The sequence below is a fragment of the Odocoileus virginianus genome, chromosome 13 (genome assembly GCF_023699985.2).
Source record: "Odocoileus virginianus isolate 20LAN1187 ecotype Illinois chromosome 13, Ovbor_1.2, whole genome shotgun sequence".
NCBI classification, from domain to species: Eukaryota; Metazoa; Chordata; class Mammalia; order Artiodactyla; family Cervidae; genus Odocoileus; species Odocoileus virginianus.
In genome coordinates this window covers 31,076,541-31,098,479 of record NC_069686.1, presented here as the reverse complement: position 1 = coordinate 31,098,479, position 21,939 = coordinate 31,076,541, and the positions used below count along the sequence as shown (strand labels likewise).

The 21,939-nt window shown below is 37.0% G+C and overlaps 1 protein-coding gene across 4 annotated transcripts in view; it reads left to right on the top strand.

Annotated features, from left to right (window-relative positions):
* GPD2 (glycerol-3-phosphate dehydrogenase 2) overlaps positions 1-21,939 on the top strand; it is a 225,225-nt gene that overhangs the window by 187,064 nt on the left and 16,222 nt on the right. For all 4 annotated transcript variants that reach the window (XM_020910460.2, XM_020910463.2, XM_020910461.2 and 1 more), the window contains exons 7-9: positions 3,002-3,166; positions 3,952-4,096; positions 13,437-13,630. In XM_020910460.2, coding sequence (XP_020766119.1) covers positions 3,002-3,166; positions 3,952-4,096; positions 13,437-13,630 — 504 coding nt within the window. The remainder of the gene's footprint in view (positions 1-3,001; positions 3,167-3,951; positions 4,097-13,436; positions 13,631-21,939) is intronic.

Sequence of the window (21,939 nt, the reverse complement as noted above, 5' to 3'; positions counted from 1 at the left end):
TTGATAAACTGATTTTTTTTTTTAAACTTTAGACAAAGCATTCTGTTTTATAGTTAGAGATAATACTGTAAATCTATAAGGGCTATAAGATTTATATAAATCTGGAAGACTAAAAATCTAAGACTATAAATAAACCTGTTTATTTAACACATTGAATGGAACTTGGCTAAATTTAACACTTCCTGAATACCTGTTCTGTGCTTGGTACTAATAAGAAAGAGAAAAGATGAAAAGTAAGATTTCCTGCCTTCCCATGACAAGGCCAAGGAGACATGGAAATCACGCAGTAATCACAGTGGAATGTTACTTCCAGGATAACAGAAGTGTCCCTGTATCTTTCTCACCATTAAGTTCCTTGCATTTGTCACGATGCCTGATTCATAACTAAGGCTTATCATTTTTTTAAGTTGATGGATACATGGATAACTAGTTTCATAAAGACTGTAGAAATGGTATGTACAAGGTACAATATGGATTTAGAAGATGGGATGAACAACTTGGCCTTGGAGGGGTTCAGTACAGATAATGAAAGTCTTTATGGGGAGATATTTGAATCAGCTCATGGGAAAGAAATAGGAGTTGTCTAGAGCTTCCAGAATTGTTTTCCACCCAGAAGAATTTGTGTGGACATAGGCAAGGAGGTATGAAATGACATGATGTTCAAGAAGTTGTAAATAATTTTTTTCAAGAATAAAGGGAGTAGAAGATTGTAGGGAGAGCCTTCATAAATAAGTGACATTTCTGATTCGAGTCAAGGCAGGTCCTGCTGGGTATAAGGGTAAGCGTGCAAAATAAAGAGCAAAGAGACTTGTTTCCACCTCACATTTTTAACTGAGGTTCATCTTATTTACCTTCAAAAGTATTGGCATTTGGAAGCTAATTCAGGAGGTGTATCTTAGTATAGGTGGTATATCTTAGCATAGAAACAATAGAGCCTGATGAACTTACAAATACTGTTCCAATGAGATTCTATAATTGGAAAATATATTAAAGGAAAGATTGTGTATTTTCAAAAGTTAGTTTCATTACTGGATGATCATTAAATAGATATACAGTATATCACTTTACAGGGGCTTCTCTGGAGGCTCAGTGGTAAAGAATCCACTTCAATGCAGAAGATGTAGGTTCAGTCCCTGGTGTCGGAAACATCCTCTGGAGAAGGAAATGACAACCCTCTCCAGTATTCTTGCCTAGAGAATCCCATGGACAGAGGAGACTGGTGGGCTACAGTCCCTGGGGTTGCAAAGAGTAGGACACTACTTAGCAACTGAGCAGTAACAACAGTATATCACTTTACAAAGGGATCTGTCATTTAACAAATGATTTCTGTCTGGTTCCTAGGAACAGTGATGTCATATAGGATTTAAAGTAGTTGATTTACACGTGGCTTTCTCACCCTGTGTCTAAGTCGAGGCACACTTGCACTGGTGAGAGTTTTCCTACCAGAGGAACATGAATTGGATTTCTTGTACTACCCCTTAAATGTTTCATTGCTATGTATTAGAAAGATTTGGTGGGATGGGTACTTTCTTAAATTTAAATGTATAATCTGTTTGAATGCTTTTAACTTTATGGATCATATTTTCCAATTTTAAATGAGGCCACATTAATAAAAGTGAGTTTCTTCAACTTAATTTTAAATATACCTACTATTTTAATTGTACCATTAGGGTCATCCTAGGTGAAATTGATAGAAATGCTGCTTCTCTTCTCTTTCCACTTAAAGTTCAGCTGCCGCTGCTGTTGTTTCCTTTCTTCTACTTTCATTTTACTCATCTTTGGATAAAATAACTCCTTATTTTGCATGTCAAGGTTTAATGTATGTTCTTAACTTGATAGAGACTTTAATTTTGAGGGAAAGATTCTTGGCTGATTGCATTAGTTTAGCAGTTCTAGAATAAGATGTCTGTGGGGCGGGGCGGCAGGGTCCTGTCATTGATTCTCTCTTTATAACTGTGCCCTTTTAGCTGCAGCCGATTACCTGCGGTGCTTCTGACCCGGCACAGACTGAATCACAAGGAAGAAACTTTACATAAACCATTTATACTAAATGCTTAGTATGCCGGCAACATAAATCAACAACAATATCCATTATAAATTCATCCCTTTATCAGTATTATCTTGATAGAACTGATCCCAATGTGTGGGAATTTGAACTCTGCTTCAATACATCTAGTCCTGTGTAATTAATTATTCAGGGCACAGAGAACCTGGCCCCTGCGATGTAGAGTAATTCTTCCTGGTCAGCGTTAACTCCACTGGCAATAATAAATAGAAAAAGTCTCTAGTGATGCCAGTATTTTAAAGTGATTAATCATCTTTCCCCGCTTCACCTCCCCCTCAGTTTTCTTTAACTAAGATTTTTCAGCAATAAATCTTTAACAATACAGGTAGGAATTGTTCTGTAATTAAATTTTGCCCTGCTTAATTTCTTACCTTTTATGTATGACAAAAACCAAAAAGTTAACATTTTAAGGAGGTCTGATTGAAATTCAAACCCAGAAAACTCCTTTTATAGAATACTGAGAGATTCTCTATGGAAGATTAAGCTCTTGATTTTGAATATTAGATAGAGCACGTATTCATAAAAATTGTTAATCAACACCAGTTGGAGTGTCAAATATTCTGAAGTTTTGAATTACTTCACTTTCATGTGTATGGGTTGTCTGTATTAGGAAAAGCCTGACATATACATATGTTCCCAAACGGAGAGAATAATTACTTATTTCTTAACTTGCAGATAATTGATGTGAGCTCTGTAGGAAAGGGAGACTTTGCATCCTTTTGTGGTACACAAAATGCAATTGCGGAAGTGGCAGGTAAATGCCTGACTGAGAATGACCACGTATTTCCAATCGTGCCCTGTAGAGCTGACCAGCCATCAAGTCTATTCCACGTGACAGGGACAGATGTGACATATCTGTTGTGACACACTTCTCTGCCACCAGTCTGTGGCTTGAGGTGACTCCTGTCCCTCCTCTGACGCTTCCTCCCGCTGCAGGACAACACAACGACGCACGGATGAACCTTGCCATTGCTCTCACCGCTGCCAGGTATGGGGCTGCCACGGCCAATTACATGGAGGTCGTGAGTTTGCTCAAGAAGACAGACCCCCAGACAGGAAAAAAGCGCGTGAGCGGTGCACGGTGTAAGGATGTGCTCACAGGTATGCAAAGGCTCCGGCAGGGCAGATTTCTTAGCATCTTGCTTTGTCTGTGCAATGACTGAATGATAATTTCTCTGTCACTTCTCTTTTATTGAAGCCAGATTTCAGAGTCCTATTACCTGTATTCCTTATTGTCAACAACAACTGGTTTTGCATGAAAATTTTTCTTTGTGGAACCTGGCAATTTTTTTCCTCTTTGTGTTAAACATTAATGATGATCATGATAATAATGTCTGCAAAATTCCCACAACTATGAATGCATTATGTTCTTTTTACAAAAACATGTTATTAAGAAAAGTCAATAAATGTGGCAAGTTTCAAAAAGTATCCTTTAGGTGACAGAAGCAGTGTGTTTACTTGCCGTTCAAGTCAATCACTTTAACTTTGGTGAGATTTGCTTGCCTGTCCATTTTTGCGGCCTCTTGGGCGAAGTTTCAGATACGTCGTTTCCTTCAAAACCACTGCTCACACTTTTGAGTTTTAAGGAGAAGGCGGCTCATTTACTCACTTTCTTCTTCTTTGGCACTTTAATGCTGGGCATTTTGCAAACTAGAATGGGAGCTGAAATGAAAACGCAGCGTGCTTTTTCTCCTGCAGTTTGGACTTGTTGGTTAAATGTACTCACATGCAGGCCTATTGTGTGGCTTCTCAGTGACTCTGGTTGCCTGTATCACTCAAGTGATAATCTATACTCCACCATAAGTGAACAGATGAATTAATAATCTAAAGCATCAGTGAGCAGAGAAGCAAGTGGGGTGTGTGACTGACGCTGCTTTCTTTCACAGGGGAGGAATTTGATGTGAGAGCCAAGTGTGTTATCAATGCCACGGGACCTTTCACGGACACTGTGCGCAAAATGGATGATAAGGACACCACAGCTATCTGCCAGCCGAGTGCTGGCGTCCACATCGTGATGCCTGGTTACTACAGGTACCCGCGTTCCCGCTCATGCATCGTCGCCAGAGAAGGAGGGCCGCGAGAAATTGTCTACACGTATTCTTGTAGCATACCTTTCTTAATAATAGATGGCTAACTCACTGTTCAAAATGAGGAGAAATGAGTGAAAAAACAGCTCCTCCAAAACACAAAACGCAAACTGGTCTTGAGAATTTCTTAGTTTTTATGGCAATATTCCTGTTTATGAGTTAGTGATTTGGAATCTATTTTTGTACTTTTTTCAGCGTACTCATCATCAGAGTCTAAGTCTTAGTATTTTTGAATTTTAACTTTCATGAAAACCCTAAAATTAATTTTGCAAAAATGTCCATAAAAGACATTTACATGAAAGCACTAAAAAGTTCATTTTATAAAATGCCCGGACTTGCTTATGAAGAATCTGAAAATGAGGACCAAATATTCTTATGTTTATAATTTTTGAAATATATTTTGAAAAATAATTTATAATTTCTGATTTATCATTTTGGCAAAGATAATCAGAGGTAGAGAAATGGGCAGGGATAGAGATGAAATAAGAGCAGCTATTAATTGAAAATCCTTTAAGTGGGGTGTTGCACATGAAACTGCAATTTTTATGTGCATTTGAATTTTTAGTATTTTTTATTTTTAATAAATTTGAGAAGAAACGTGTATGATCCTAAGAAACTGATAATGATTACCCCTTATGTACATTTCAAAACATCTGGGGAAAAATTCATGTGTCCATGATGAATATGGAACATTTTTATTTGCATATGTAGCAATCTAATAGGCAAACTAGTACATAATTCTGTGAAATCATGATTTATGTTCAAGGTATTCATTAAGACATCATTTGTAGTTGAGAAATATTAGAAGCCACGTAAGTTTCTAACCGTAGGATGATGGATAAGTAAATTATGGTGTATCTGCACAAGGGAGTATTATATGGCCATTAAAAATTCTGAATAATTTTAGTGTCCTAGGAAAACCTGAGAGATACAGTGTTAATTTAGAGTGGAGGATACAAGATTGTATGTGTAACATGATCAAACGTTATATAAGTATCTAGAAAAAGATGAAATATTTTAAATACCCATGGTGATTGCCTGTAGGTGATGTGATTATGAGTAAAAAGTTATAATTTCTAAGTAACGTGGTTAAAATGGGAGTTATCACTTCTATATTCTAATAATTTTTCATAAAAGACATATTTTTAATATTTGATAAAACAGATATACAGATCCATGATATTTCATTTAATATCTGCATTCTTCTAGAATGCTATCCCACCATGTAATATATGATGCTGCTTTATTAGTTTTCCACTAAGTCTTCTTGAAGAGAGTCCAAGATATTGTACCAAGCACACTTCTAATGAGGAAGATATCACACTTCTACCAAGAAGAATATTAACGAAATTTCATACCCACCAGCTTCCAAGGTTTCTTTGTTGTTTTCTAAATGTCTACATATAATTGATAGACAGTCATTAGTGTTTTCACTTACAATTGTAGAGACCATGGTGCTTCCAATCTCAATAATAAACACTTATGCAGTGGTGCTTGATAGAGTTTTAAAAACTGTTGAGCAGAAGTTTAGTTCAAATGAAAAGGAGAGAAGTAAATATATGTACATGATGCAAATGTTTCTTGTATATAGAGGTTTTCAAAAATAGCTTCAGACACAATTATATGCATTTATTTTGTGTTGGATAAAAATTTGCAAGGTCAGCTAGCTTGTAAGTTTTTGGAAGCATTTTCTTTTAGCAGTACACGTAGTACCTGAAGTATAGACACACACACGTCACCATAATCCTCACATTTGCTTCGATCTCACTTGTGCACAGTGCTTCATGTCTTTATTCTTGTCCCGTGATATCAGAGGACACATTAGTGTTCTGTATTATTCCCTATGTTATTTCTGCCACTTCATAATGACGCTGTTTGGGACAAGTCATTTTATTCTGTAAATCTTAGTTTGCCTGTCGTTAAAATATGAAGACATTCCACTCTTTCCAGTATACAGACAAAGACAGTATGGAGTATGATAAGGTGATACCTTGGTAAAGAACTTTCTGGTTTGTTCATCACTTTACCCCTTGTTAACTGTGCAACTTTGGGAAGCTGCTCATTTTCAGCTTCTGGTTCCTTATCTCACGGTAGTTCCTAATTTGTGTACATTTTGACAATGTTCGTATGTTTATTTTTTCTTTATTTTCTTGACTACTACATCCACAGCTCCTGGTACTTTATCTAGTACATAATAATGACCAGTAAATACTTTTTGAATGAGTTCTGCCAACTTTTTGTGTTAACTTGCCCAAATTGAGATTGTTCCTTTTTCTAATTAAAATTTTAATCATATCTATAATGGAATTTTAAATATATAGATATTAAAATATAAAACAAACTATGATTTTTCTTTTTATTGCCCAGATAACTCCCGTAGACAAAAATAAACAAAAGTAATCACTATAGAAAAATAGAAAGATATAGAATGAAAAGTGAAAGTCTCCCTCTTTTCCCCCATGTCCCCAGCTTCAGTTTTTGATAATGCTTCCTTCTGATTTCTTCCATAAAATTTTATGTTTATACTCTCACAAATGTATATCCTTTTAAACTTTTTTCATGAAGGAACTCATGCTATACATATGTTCTGTACTCTGCTTTATAATATTCTAACAACAGAGCAGATAGGTGGTTTTTAAGAAATATAAATATATATCACCTGCATGTAATATTTTCAAAACAGAATGTCTTTCTTAATCCTAAAAATTAGGCATTAGTTTCAGACCCATTGGAGAAGGCAATGGCACCCCACTCCAGTACTCTTGCCTGGGAAATCCCATGGACGGAGGAGCCTGGTAGGCTGCAGTCCATGGGGTCGCTAAGAGTCGGACTCGACTAAGCGACTTCACTTTCACTTTTCACCTTCATGCACTGGAGAAGGAAATGGCAACCCACTCCAGTGTTCTTGCCTGGAGAATCCCAGGGACGGGAGCCTGGTGGGCTGCCATCTATGGGGTCGCACAGAGTCGGACACAACTGACGTGACTTAGCAGTAGCAGTTCAGACCCATGCCTGTAAGTTGTAAACGTGTTAGTCACAGCTGGGTCTGTTTAAGATGCAGTAAGTGATCTCGTTCTACTTTGGGAGAAATTAATATCTCCGTTTTTAGCACCTTGAACCACAACCACTAAACATCCTGTGGGGAACCTTAGAGGGGTGGTCTGGCAGCCCAGTTCCTGTTCAGTCTCTGTTTGCAGATGAGTCCCTTGGTTTGGGATTACAGTCTGGGTTAATTGTTTGGTCCCTCTTTCCTTACTGACTTTGAGCAGCTGTATCGCTGGCATCCGAGGGTTGGTTTTTCTCTCCATATCAAATTGTTCTCTTGGGTGGGTGAGGTCAAGAGATCTCAGACTGAAATCACTCTCTGGATTTCTCAGTCAGTCTTCACTCAACAGCTGTAACTGAAGGGTTCTACTAGGTCCTCAGAGATGAGTAAGACCTTATGCTGCTGCCCTTATAAGCCAGCTAATATAACTTAAGGCCTAGCATTTCAACTAGAACCTGATTAGTTTGACGGTACAGTGACTTCAGGAGCCACTGATTTATTGAGTGTAGGCAGCTAAATGGGGAATGAGGACCAGGTATGCAGTCTACCCTGTTGGGCTACTTTCAGAGTTTCTTCATGGCATTTATTAAGCTTATTATGACCCTAACTAACATTCCACATGTGGAATTATCTTGTGCCATCGTAGCAGCTTTCTCTCTTTCTCTGTATTGTTTTAATTTCAGAAAACTCAACACACAGAAATCATTTACTTTTGAAGGCACTCTTTACATTAAGAACTGAGAAGTTGCTGTGTAGCCCAGGGAGCTCAACCTGGGGCTCTATGACAACCTAGAGGGGTGGAAAGAGGTTCAAGGAGGGAACACATGTATACTTATGACTAATTCACATCGTTGTGTGGCAGAGACCAACACAACACTATAAAGCAATTATCATCTGATTAAAAATAAATTTTAAAAAAAAGCAAATCTGGAATTTTCATCAGAGTTGTGGGTAGATGATCTTACAAAAGTAACTACAATACATCAAATGACTGAAATACATGAAAATAGTTGTCTCCTCCTTTTAGCCTAAAGATGCTTTTTACTACTGATGAGAGGTCAATTTTTTTTTCCATAATGTGTGTGCATACTGCTGGCTCTAACACTGATTGCTGAGTAGTTAACAATAAATTGATTTCAGTTTAAATAAGGGTACTTCAGGATGGCAATGGTCTGCATGAGAAAAATGTTCATTACATCTAATGCTACACACACACATAAATTAGCAGCAAGCTTCTTCTGTTGATATCAAGTGAATTATACATATTGAGAAAAGACCTATGCCTCACCACATTGTATATACCATCCCTATAGTTGACAGCCATTTTCAAACTTTCGTGCGACCTTGCACAATTAATTCTTCATAAGAAAACAAACTTTTCCCTAAGGGTGAGTTATGAATTAGGTAATTTAGAACTGATGAGAAGTATTTCCAAATGGATTCTTAAATTTTTAATACCGTTCATTAATAGCTTTGTCTTCCCTCTGTGCTTGTTAATTTTATGTTTGACACATATGTCTTCACTTAAGCAGTTGATTCTCTACAGGTTCCAGTTATGTGTGTGTTGGTAACTATCACATTCACCTTTTAAACTGCTTTTATTGCACTGAAAGGTTTTAAAAGATTCAGTAGTTGTGCTTTTCCAACAGCATTTCATGTCTCAGTTGTTGAATATTATAATTTTATGCTGAAGTTAATCAAGTTTATTGAGTTACTTAGATACATGACAGTATCTGGCCCATAAAAATGGTCATATGTATATTATATCAACATGTAGTTTGTTCCTTAAATTTTAGAATATGAATTTATCCTTTTGTTTCAATATAGGACTATTTACCAAATTGTAAGTTTGAATTCATGAGCTAATTTCTATCACAAAGTGATGTGTTTAATCAAAGGGCATATCAACCCAGGATCAAATTAGGTGCTTACAAACCATATTTTAACTAGTTTCTTTTAAGATATTTAGCAAGTTTTATGGCAAGTACAAAGGAAAACTTTAGACATATAGAGACTGAAAATACTCGATACTTATAGCTCTCAGTGTATTTTTTGAAAGTAAAATTACTTTAGGTAACCCTGAGTAAAGATGGGATCCTCGCTGAAGGTTTAAATGATTGACACACTTTGAGGTGATTTTTGCATGTGCTAAATAGAAGAAGAATATCTGTTTGTTTCCAAGGCAAACCATTCAATATCACGGTAATCCAAGCCTATGCCCCAACCAGTAGCGCTGGAGAAGCTGAAGTTGAACGGTTCTATGAAGACCTAGAAGACCTTTTAGAACTAATACCCAAAAAAGATGTCCTTTTCATTATAGGGGACTGGAATGCAAAAGTAGGAAGTCAAGAAACACCTGGAGTAACAGGCAAATTTGGCCTTGGAGTACAGAATGAAGCAGGGCAAAGGCAAACAGAGTTTTGCCAAGAGAACATATTGGTCATAGCAAACACCCTCTTCCAACAACACAAGAGAAGACTCTACACATGGACATCACCAGATGGTCAACACCGAAATCAGATTGATTATATTCTTTGAGGCCAAAGATGGAGAAGCTCTATAGAGTCAGCAAAAACAAGACCAGGAGCTAACTATGACTCATGAACTACTTATTGCCAAATTCAGACTTAAATTGAAGAAAGTAGGAAAAACCACTAGATCATTCAGGCATGACCTAAATCAAATCCCTTATGATTATACAGTGGAAATGAGAAATAGATTTAAGGGACTAGATCTGATAGACAGAGTGCATGATGAACTATGGACTGAGGTTCCTGACATTGTACAGGAGATAGGGATCAAGACTATCCCCATGCAAAAGAAATGCAAAAAAACCAAAATGGCTGTCTGAGGAGGCCTTACAAATAGCTGTGAAAAGAAGAGAAGCGAAAAGCAAAGGAGAAAAGGAAAGATATTCCCATTTGAATGCAGAATTCCGAAGAATAGCAAGGAGAGATAAGAAAGCCTTCCTCAGCGATCAATGCAAAGAAATAGAGGAAAACAAAAGAGTGGGAAAGACTAGAGATCTCTTCAAGAAAATTAGAGATACCAAGGGAACATTTCATGCAAAGATGGGCTCAATAAAGGACAGAAATGGACCTAACAGAAGACCTAACCTAATATCTTAATAACAGAAGATATTAAGAAGAGGTGGCAAGAATACACAGAAGAACTGTACAAAAAAGATCTTCACGACCCAGATAATCACGATGGTGTGATCATTCACCTAGAGCCAGACATCCTGGAATGTGAACTCAAGTGGGCCTTAGAAAGCATCACTATGAACAAAGCCTAGTGGAGGTGATGGAATTCCAGTTGAGCTATTTCGAATCCTGAAAGATAATGCTGTGAAAGTGCTACACTCAATATGCCAGCAAATTTGGAAAACACAGCAGTGGCCACAGGACTGGAAAAGGTCAGTTTTCATCCCAATCCCAAAAAAGGCAATCCCAAAGAATGCTCAAACTACCGCACAATTGCACTCATCTCACACGCTAGTAAATTAATGCTCAAAATTTTCCAATCTAGGTTCAGCAGTATATGAACTGTGAACTTCCAGATGTTCAAGCTGGTTTTAGAAAAGACAGAGGAACCAGAGATCAAATTGCCAACATCTGCTGGATCGTTGAAAAAGCAAGAGAGTTCCAGAAAACATATATTTCAGCTTTATTGACTATGCCAAAGCCTTTGATTGTGTGAATCACAATAAACTGTGGAAAATTCTGAAAGAAATGGGAATACCTGATCTGCCTCTTGAGAAACCTATATGCAGGTCAGGAAGCAACAGTTAGAACTGGACATGGAATAACAGACTGGTTCCAAATAGGAAAAGGAATACGTCAAGGCTGCTTATTTAACTTATATGCAGAGTACATCATGAGAAACGCTGGGCTAGAGGAAGTACAAGCTGGAATCAAGATTGCCAGGAGAAATATCAATAACCTCAGATATGCAGATGACACCACCCTTATGGCAGAAAATGAAGAGAAATTAAAAAGCCTCTTGATGAAAGTGAAAGAGGAGAGTGAAAAAGTTGGCCTAAAGCTCAACATTCATAAAACTAAGATCATGGCATCTGGTCCCATCACTTCATGGGAAATAGATGGGGAAACAGTGGAAACAGTGTCAGACTTTATTTTGGGGGGCTCCAAAATCACTGCAGATGGTGATTGTAGCCATGAAATTAAAAGACGCTTACTCCTTGGAAGGACAGTTATGACCATCCTAGATAGCATGTTAAAAAGCAGAGATGTTATTTTGCCAACAAAGGTCCATCTAGTCAAGGCTATGGTTTTTCCAGTAGTCATGTATGGATGTGAGAGTTGGACTGTGAAGAAAGCTGAGTGCCAAAGAATTGATGCTTTTGAGCTGTGGTGTTGGAGAAGACTCTTGAGAGTCCCTTGGACTGCAAGGAGATCCAACCAGTTGATACTAAAGGAGATCAGTCTGGATGTTCATTGGAAGGACTGATGTTGAAGCTGAAACTCCAATACTTTGGCCACCTCATGCGAAGAGTTGACTTATTACAAAAGATCCTGATGCTGGCAGGGATTGGGGCAGGAGGAGAAGGGGACAACAGAGGATGAGATGGCTGGATGGCATCACCAACTCGATGGACATGAGTTTGAGTAAACTCTGGGAGTTGGTGATGGACAGGGAGGCCTGGTGTGCTGTAGTTCATGGGGTCGCAAAGAGTCGGACACGACTGAGTGACTGAACTGAACTGAACTGAAACAGAAGAATTGAAGCCTACTCTCTCCTGTATCTCGTGTAGACGACAGATAGTGATTTCTTTCTACAAATAGTGATTTCTGCCATGTCCAATTTCTTATGGATATGGCAGGCATTTCATGGGGCTGACGAATATTTGCAAAGAAATATTATTACTCCTTGTAGTTTCAATGAAGAAGATGCATTAATTAACCTGACTACAGATTTCTTTTTCATAAAAAGTCATTTTTGGTTTGCTTTTAAACAGTATTCAGACTCTCATCCTTACACATTTGAATCTTGAGTTTCTTGTTTTTTTAATTTTAAGAGAAAGATAGCTATAAATAGTTGACTGTATGCCCTTTAAAATGTGTGAGCATAACATAATTTTTGGAGTTTATTGAAACCAAATAGAATTATATTTCCTATCTAAGAAATATTAATAGAAGCTGAAAATATATTTACAGAAAATAACTTTAACATTATTTCCTTATGAGAATTCAGTCAAATTTAGCTATCTGAAGCTCTGTAGTGTTCAATTATTTAAAAATGACACTATGAGTTTCCTCCTGCCATTTTAACAATGTCTCCAAAATTTTAGTATGGTTAAAACAACAGTTACTGATGATTCAATAACACAACTGGGCAGGTTTTGTCAGTGTTTATTTTCAGTTGCCTCTTCTTGCAAGTGTGTTTTCCAATATGGTTTTATAATATTAAGTAGGTATTAGAAAAATTCTTAATATTTTTTAAGATTTTGGTCTAGCAGAAGAGGCGTCCTTAAAGCTTAATTTAGTAGTATAATACACTGGCATCTTCTGCCTATTTAAAGATTTTCATTGCTAAAATATTTCTCTCCTTTTTGATCTTATCCCAATACACTGTTATCCAGGTAGTAGTAGAAAACTGAGCCCTTTTCTCATGGATGCATTTCTTGAGATTTCAGTAAAATTGAAATAAAGTAAGAAATCTCATATTGGGTGAAGTGGTATAAGCTTATTCAGGCACAAGAGAGTAAAGAACTTTTTGATTACATTTTAGTTTCTAGAAAGTTAGACCCTTCACTTTTCTCACAGATTTCTCAGACCTTATACTGAAAGATGTACCAAATGTCAAATGTCCCAGGAAAATACTTTCCATGGGCTTGAAAAAAGGTTGAAGAACTATTCTTAAGTGACCATCATGAAAGAAATTATAGGCATTTTATCCTGCTGACTTTATCTGATGTGAATGGAGCAAGGGATCTAAAAACCCAAACAATCGGAATTGAAGTCCACGTACTTAACTCACCTTACATTGCTGGTTTTGCTGTGGAATATTATTATAATCACACTTGCTTCATTCCTTTTGTAATACCATATTTTTTTCTTTTAGGAATTTCTAGATTAGGTTAGCGGCAGTCAAAGTAATAGTTCGTGTATTCCTAGTTTGCTTATATGAGAATTAGTGAATAAAATGTTTTAGAATGCAGATTAAGATCAAACTCTGGCTGATTTCAGAAATATGTGATCCTTTCTTTTCACCCCAGCCCAGAGAGCATGGGACTTCTTGACCCAGCGACCAGTGATGGGAGAGTTATTTTCTTCTTGCCCTGGCAAAAGATGACTATAGCTGGCACTACCGACACTCCAACTGATGTTACACACCATCCCATTCCTTCCGAAGAAGACATCAACTTCATTTTGAATGAAGTGCGTAACTACTTGAGTTGTGACGTTGAAGGTAACATGCATTCCTTTAAGTTTACTCTCCCTCTTTTATATCTCCCAAACCATCCCAGCTTTCACTAGGTAACTGCCATGCACCCCCACTGACTCATCTTCACGCCTGGCTGGCTCTGACTCTTATGTACTGACCGCTTCTTCTGGAAGCCTTAAGAAGGCCGAGGCATAACACAATAGGAGGAAGTTGCCTTTTTCCCCCTCCACTTTCTGTATCCACATGAAATGCATACCATCCTCGCCTGGTCATTTCTGGTAGCAAGATTAGAGTGCCAATCCGGCAGAGCTCTAAACACCCATGCTTTTCTAGGAGAGTATGAAATGTTTGCATCACTAATTTCTAGAGCTTGTGAAGGTATGATTTACAAATCTAGGAAACCCATAGGAAAGAATTAGTTAGAGAAATGAGAGGATAAAGGAATATATTCTAAGAAATTTAGTGAGCTGTTACTATGTGGAAACTGGAATATTAACTAAGGATTTAGCTAATAAGTATGCTATTTTAATTGAAAAAGATAAAGTTCACTTCTTTCCAGTGCTAACCGGAACATGCCTTCTTTTAACTTGGATGTCATAGTATTTTCTCCAGTGGATATATATGGTATAATGCATTTTTTTTAATCCACGGTAGTTTCAAAAGTTTCCCAGCATTATTTCCTGTCTCACTTAATAACCTCACCATCCATCTAGTCACCCAGGCTGGAATGGCATCCTTATCTTTGCTGATCCTTCTCTTTCTACATCCAGTCCAGTTCCCGTCTCTGCTTACTCTGAAGTATCATGTAAATCTCCTCTCACTTCCATTGCCCTGGTTCAAACCTGTGTCATTTTTCACTTAAATAGTTGCATTGACCCCCTAACTAGCTTTCGTGTATCAGGCCTCTGTCCTCAACTGGTCTGGTCCTTCCATCAGAACTCTCTAAAACACAGTTCTGATCATCACTTCCCTGCACAAAAATATCCCCTTGATGTCTCATCATTAACTTTAGCAAAGTTATTGAACTGTCACATATGGAATCTAAGGCTTTTCATGACTTGTCTTGGCAGGTTTGAATTCAACTATTCCACCTCTGTGCATTGACTTATTTAATTATATTGCATGACTTATTATTTCCAAATCGGGTCATACACTTTTAAATCTCCATGCCTTGTTTATGTAGGTCGAAGTGTTTTTCTTGGATAGTCTTTCCCCCAAGTTCTTATTTTGGCAAAATATTATTTATACTTGAGAAGCCACCCATCTTTTGTAGCCCCTTAGATCACTGAGCTAGTATATCACAACAGTGTATAATAGGCAATAATGTAAGATAGAGTCTCACCTGGCGCTCCTTAAGGCTAAGCCTTCTTTATTCAGTGTCGAAGCTTGTTATATATATGCTGGTATACCACTTATGAATATTTTAAATCAAAACAAGTTAGATGCTTTCAAGGTTTTTGATGCTAGTAGCAATTTGAAAATCTTTTTATATGAAAGTACAAAATTTAAGATTTTTGAAAAATAGTCATCATCTGTTTATATCAGGAATCTCCTATAATGTTGGCTTCAATGGAGGCCATGCAAGGACATAGTTTTTGTCTTAATGTGACTCACTAGCATCTATGAATCCTCTTTCCCTAAGGAATTCTTTTCATTATGTGATCACACATTTACAATCAAACAAAACAAACTGCTTACAAAGTGGTTTAGCGGATTCTCCTAGATTGACTGATTGATCCATATTGTATAGTTTTAGTTTCTTCTAATTTCAAATAATGGTTGTAATTTCATTTTGAGTAGAGTCTCTTTGGATAGCTGTAATAATAGTATAAATATATTAAGTACATGTAATTGAAATCTATGTGGCTAAATGTATACTCTTTCACACAAACATACATACTCACACATAGTTATTTAAGAAATAGTTATGCCCAGTTTAATATCCATTGCAATTTCAGCTTGATACTTTTCCCCCTCATTTTGTGAGATAGAAGGTGCTTCATCTGGGTATGATTGTATTTTAATGAACTGATTATTGTTACTGAATCCTGCTTCATTTCACATTTACCTGGATATATTTTTTAAAAGTGGGTTTATATTGGATTCCAAGAGAAGGAAGTTTACATTGCTAGAGCAAGAAACAAAATTAATTCAAGAGCAGAGAGCTATAGTTGACAGGTTCCAAATTCTTAAAGTTCAGATGCACGAATGAGAAATCTAACTGCTTATATGTGCCCAGAGACTGGATGTGCTGGAAACAGGTATAGGTTCCAAGAAGCTGCTGTGCCCATATCATGGGTAGGGATTTCCACTAGTGAAATGAGACTTGGGCTAGAACAGACACCAAGCCTACACCCCTCACTTTTATTCTGCTTACTGATAGATAGAGGGCTTGGTAATACCATCTAGGGCCTCCTTGGTCTGTAGAGAGCTTTTCAGTTAACATACCTTTTGGTAGTCAGGTTAATTGGTGAAACTAACCAAGAATTTTTGTCAACTTTGATTTTTTTGTAAAAACGGATTGAAATTAATACGTGGACACTGTAAATCACCTTTCCACTGGTGGTCTCAGGAATCTTGAGGTTAAGAATTCTCCAGGTAGCAAACATCCAGGATAAAAGCAGAAGTGACAGCTCTTGCTTGTACTTCATTTATTTCCCCGTGCTCACCATCTATCACACCTTTCCTCCTTATCAGCTTATCCTTTTAAAAGCAGTTCAGCCAATGATTCTTTATGGTTTTTCTTCATTCTTATTTAGTGGACTGAAGTCCTCAGGGTATATGAGGAATTACCCTCAGTCTTAGTAGAGTCCTAGTTAGCTAAAGTATGTCTATTTCCAAAGTAAAGGCATTCTCATTTGTATTTTTTCCAAGGAATTTTGGTGAAACCTGATATTCTCTTCTATACTGATGAAATGTGAAAGTGAAACTCAGCTTCAGGTCCCATTCAGTCTTTTTGAGTACATGCTGTTGCTGCACATATTTTAATCTTATTTTTCCTCAGTGGGTAATGCATGCTTGATTTTTAAAAACTCTGCCCTCATGGAGAGCTTTTTATGTAAGACACTCTGCTAAGCCTATTGCTTATATTATCTGATTCCTCATAACAACCTTATTAGTTTTATTTTGTAATTTCCATTTTATAGGTGAAGAAACTGAGGCCCAGTGACTTTAAGTTACTTTTCCATAGGTCATTCATGTTGGAGATGATATTGTGTATGTGAGTCTAGCCCTAATATTTATGCTTCTAAACATTGTGCATATTCCAGTTGGTAGTCCTGGGTTTGCTGCATGATGTGATATTATATCCACTAGGGAGTGGATTACTTCTCTCAGTTCATTTCATGGAAACCTCTAGACACCTTCAGAGTGATGGTGACCTTTGCTCTCAAGTGACTGGCCTTATTTGGATGTGACTGTTAAAGTAGAGGTTTCATTTCTCATAACCAGTCCCTTGGGCCAAGCAGTCTTCTCTACAGATTTAAAAAAAATAGAAACTTCGTGTAGATCCCAGAGCCATGTTTTTGAAATGGTTAGTATTCATCAGGATTGAAATAATCATTTAAAAATGATTTATTAGATGGATAAGTAAAATTCTGACAACAGTCTCCGAGCCTCCCCAAATGGCTATATCCTTAAGAAAAAAAAAAAAAGTGTCAAATCTTAACACTCCATGCTGTTCACAGCAGCTGCCACACTTCTGCAAAATGCGTCGGAACAATTCTGAAAAGCATTTTGTCTGTTGGGAATGAGACCATGTCTTCTTTTACAATTTAGAAAGCTCACCATTCACAGGCTGAATTTTCTAGATTACTTGTTTGTTCTTTTCTGAAATGGGTAATTGATAGTTGTGCGGTGTGTATTGGATTAGGAGGAAAAATGATCTTTTGAAAAATGTATCATTAAGTCTGCTGTGTAGAGGTTAATCAGGAGGATGCAGTGGCGAACCAAGCTGTGACTTAAAGGGGTGGAGGGGGACAGAAGATCTGCAGAGTGCTTTATCCATGGAGTTTTTCTGGAGTGCTTCTCTAGGCAGCTTCTCTAGTTGTACACAGGTTTTCACATATGCAATTAGTAGTGTTTATAGATTGCCTGTTATTCAATTAACAACGGAGCTGGCCGTATCAACTCACTGCAGACCTGCCTTTTCACTGCCAGAGATTGTACCAGGGTTATCAACTTACACAGGCTTGGATGTTTTCCAGCTGTTTAATTACAGTGTCACGCGCTTTGCTTTTTCTAGTTTCATTAGTTTATAAATGTAATATGGTATCTTATTTCTGTGATTAACACTTCATTTCTGCAGGTTAAACATGCTGGTAGAGAAGTATTGATTTCTGACACTGTTTCCCCTGTGTTCGTTTAGATATTTTCACATGCTTTTTATTGATTTTTTTGAAAGTGGCAAACATGAGACAGAGCACCCCCCAAAATGTATGGCTAAATAACTGATGTGAAGCAAAACCATACATTTAGCTCTTAATTATCACTTCCTGTGGGCTGCCTTTTCTATTAACTTTTAAAACCAATGCTTCTCTTACCAAGTTTTTAAGAATAAAAATACTAATTATAATTGGAAACAATTATACAGCACTTAGTCTTTTCAACCAGCTGTGAAAAATGTCTATTCAACTTTACTATTTATATTTTTGTCATTGTATAATTTATACACTAAAACCTGAATGAGTTATTTACAATAAAAATAATGTAATGAAAAGAATTCTTAACCATGGTGGTAGAAGGACTATGTTATTTCCTCACTATCCTTCTGAAAATATTGATAAGAACCTTTATACACTCCAGAGGTACTCGCAATTGACACTTAAAAATCAACTAGGTGCCATCCGGGTGAGCTGCTCTCATAATGGTGTTTACCAAGAATTTTTTTTCAGTTTTAATAGTAGTGTTGTTTCCTCTCATCTTGTCTTATTAAGTGCAAGTGTTAATCACTCAGTCATGTCCACCTCTTTGCAATACCATGGACTGGAGGTCACCAGGTTCTTCTGTGGATGGAATTCTCCAGGCAAGAATACTGGAGTGGGTTGCCATTCCCTTCTCCAGGGGATCTTCGTGACCCAGGGATAGAACTTTGGTCTCCTGCATTGCAGGTGGATTCTTTACCGTCTGAGCCACCAGGGAAGCCCTGGTGCTTTTATTTACTTTATTTATTAAAGTTTTCAGTTACTCTAAAACAGGATATCTAGTTATTTAAATATGTAATCATTAGAAACCTAAAGTCTAGTATATTGGCTCAGAGGCCAAAATGTTATTGCTTTTGATTTTGTAATGTCAGCTCTTATTTGATATAAAAACTTAAGAGAATTTTCTAATGTGCCATTTCATATTTATTGATCACAATTCATGACTTCTACTTGATACAGTATTTGAGGTACTGAGAAATACTAGAATTGATACTGCCAAAGACTCAACATGGTGAGGAAGAGGCAGCAGTACTGCCGTCTTGCCTAGCTATCTTGACAATACGAGGACCAGGAAAATCAAGGTGAATAGAATCTTTGAGTTCTGAAGCATACAAGCTTTGAGTTGAGGTTTTTTTCTCATATATTGTACCATGGTGAGTTCTTGGCTACAGCCAAGATGCTGTTCTCGGCTAGGTGATGTTCTTGGCTACAGCTGGAATGATAGGGTCAACTTCTGGGTAAGAACTTGAGGGTAGGAGTACTTAATTTAGTAAAAATATTTTCATTTCTTTGAATTGATGAGATTAGTAGGAGAGAAGGATACTTTGAAATGATGAGTATGGAACATGCTGTGACAGTACAGTGTTTTGGAGAGAGTCACATTCTATTACAGCAGATTATATTCTGTCAGATTTCACTGAATGGCTGCTCCATTGGAGACATGGGCAAGGTGGCCATGGGGGAGGTACCCAGTTTGACAATTTACCAGGACGAGTCTGAGATGTACTACTTGACAGTTTTGTTCTAGAACTGCCTTATGCAAAATTATAGCCTGTATGTGTGAATATCATGTGCCTATTTAAATTTAAATTAGTTAAAATGAGATAAAGTTTGAAATTCAGTTTCTCAGTTGCATGGACCACATTTCAAGTGCTTCATAAGCTCATGCAGCTAGAGGCTAGTGAATTAGACAGTGTAGGTACAAAACAGTTCCATCACTGCAGAAAAGTCTATGGAACAATTCTATGGAAGCTAGAGGTACTTACGTAGACAATTTAGAAGCAAATACTCAATTTATTAGAGTCATTGAATTTGTATTTTTTGTTGTTATAAAATAAAGAATGCATTATCTTGTAAAAGAAGGTCTCCAGATATAAGAAGTCTCAAGAGGTGACTAATTTGGTGATTGAGCAAAATCTTCAGTGCGGGACCCTATTGCTTTCACACCACCACCCTGCAGGTTGGCTTTGCCCTGCACTTGTTCCCCATTTTGTCACAATATGGCTGCAGACGTTCCTAGCAGTATTGGAAGGTCCTCTATGCTATCTGTCCACTGCTCGTGAATCTGTTTCTAAAGAGAACTTTAATTAGAGTTTAACAGTGTGCAAGGTTTCCATTGTGGGTGAATAAATAATAGAGAGAAACCTTTTAGTTCAGTTTGCTGCTGTCTTTTCTACAAGAAGTTAGAATTCATGTTTCATGTGTTTAGCTGTGCTGTTCCCTGTGGGCCTAGATTATACCCACAGCCCTGACTGGTCACTACTTAATTTAGATGGTAGAGAGGTAAAAAGTGCTTTATTCTTCATCAACTCCCCCCGCCCCCTGCAAAACAGCATTTTGAATAATCCATACAAGTCATTAAATCTCAAGGTTGGGAGAAAACTGATAGACAATAGATCCCCTGGTCCAACCATGCTCTAACGTAACAATATAACAATGCTGTAGGCCATAAAACCTGATTCCTACTTTAAATGTAATCTAAAATTTGATTATCCTAAATATATCTTTTTAAGTAAATTTTATCTCAGTATTCATTTGATACAATTCTCAGACTAAAAAACTGCATGGTAAGATATCAAGCAAAATAAATTAAGGTTCTTGACATGTTATAAAATCTTCCTGATAATGTTTTCTTTTCCTTTTTTTGAGTATCAATTTCAAAAATAAGGATTAAAAATCATATCAATATATATTGTGCTTCATTTAGTTTTCCTCCCTAATGAAAAACTCAAATGTTTTAGGTTGGTCTCTTTGTTTCAGATAGTACAGATTCATAGATGCATTTTTCTGCCTGTTATACCAGAAAAGGTAAAGCATTTGCCACAGGATTATTTACATGTGCTTTAAATTTACTTTAGAAAGTTTAGTTTTCCACCAAATAATTTTAAGATCAGTCAGAAGGCTGTGAGAATTGAAACCAAATTCCTGATCAGTGTGGCTGCCTAAGGAATTTCAGAGACACACTTTGAGACTTTGCAGTGACCACAATGACGTTCTAAGTGGTTGGCTAAGTTTTATTTTTGACTCAGAGGGCAGTTTGAACCCTAATGGAAAATAGTGGTAATTTCCTAGTTAAGGTTTTTGTAAAGATTAAAATATTGCATGGTTTGTGTTGAGGTTTTATAAGACTTTTGTGGAATTGTGTGGAGTGAGAATTAACCCCCGTTCCATGGAAACCATCAGGATTAAACCTGTTGAAGAAGATGCCCCCTTAGGGGGGCAAATCTAGGGATGGAATGCCAGCATCAAGATGATATGGGCATCCAGTTAACAAGACTGGAAGCCTTAGGTTTTCCTCACTAGCTTATGAGTTTTATTTTCCCTTTGTTTAGATTCAGTGTTGGAATATGGGTTTGATTAAACACCCCTGTAGAGATGTATGGGTACCTCTTCTTTCAGACTGTAGTCATATTAAGAGTGTGGCCCTTAACGAGCTATGCCAAATATGTCAGATGACCTTAGCCTTAGATGAAGTTATCTTTACCAGACATCTATCTTTCATTTGAGATCAAGATGGAGAGATTGTCTGTCATCCAGTGAAACTTTTTAGGGTCTTTTCCCTGTACTTGGTTATGTGCTTTTTTTAGACTGGTCTAATATTTAGTCATTTCAAAGAGCCTTTGTGATTCCTTACACAAGAATTTGCTGGATGTATATTTAAATATTTTTCAAAGTCTACTTTGTCTAAATATATAGAAGGTTCACTATATAAGAACACACAATTCACATGTGAATGGGATCTGAAATCCAAATTGCCCTCTTCTTCTAATAAGTATTTTTGTCTTTTCTGGGAAGAGGTACAAGATATATTCTTGGAGGAGATATGACAACTCATAAGTCTTCTGGTTTGTTCAGTTTGTTTTTGTTTCTGTTTTACTGTTGTTGTTCTTTGTAACTACTGCAGATTGTCCC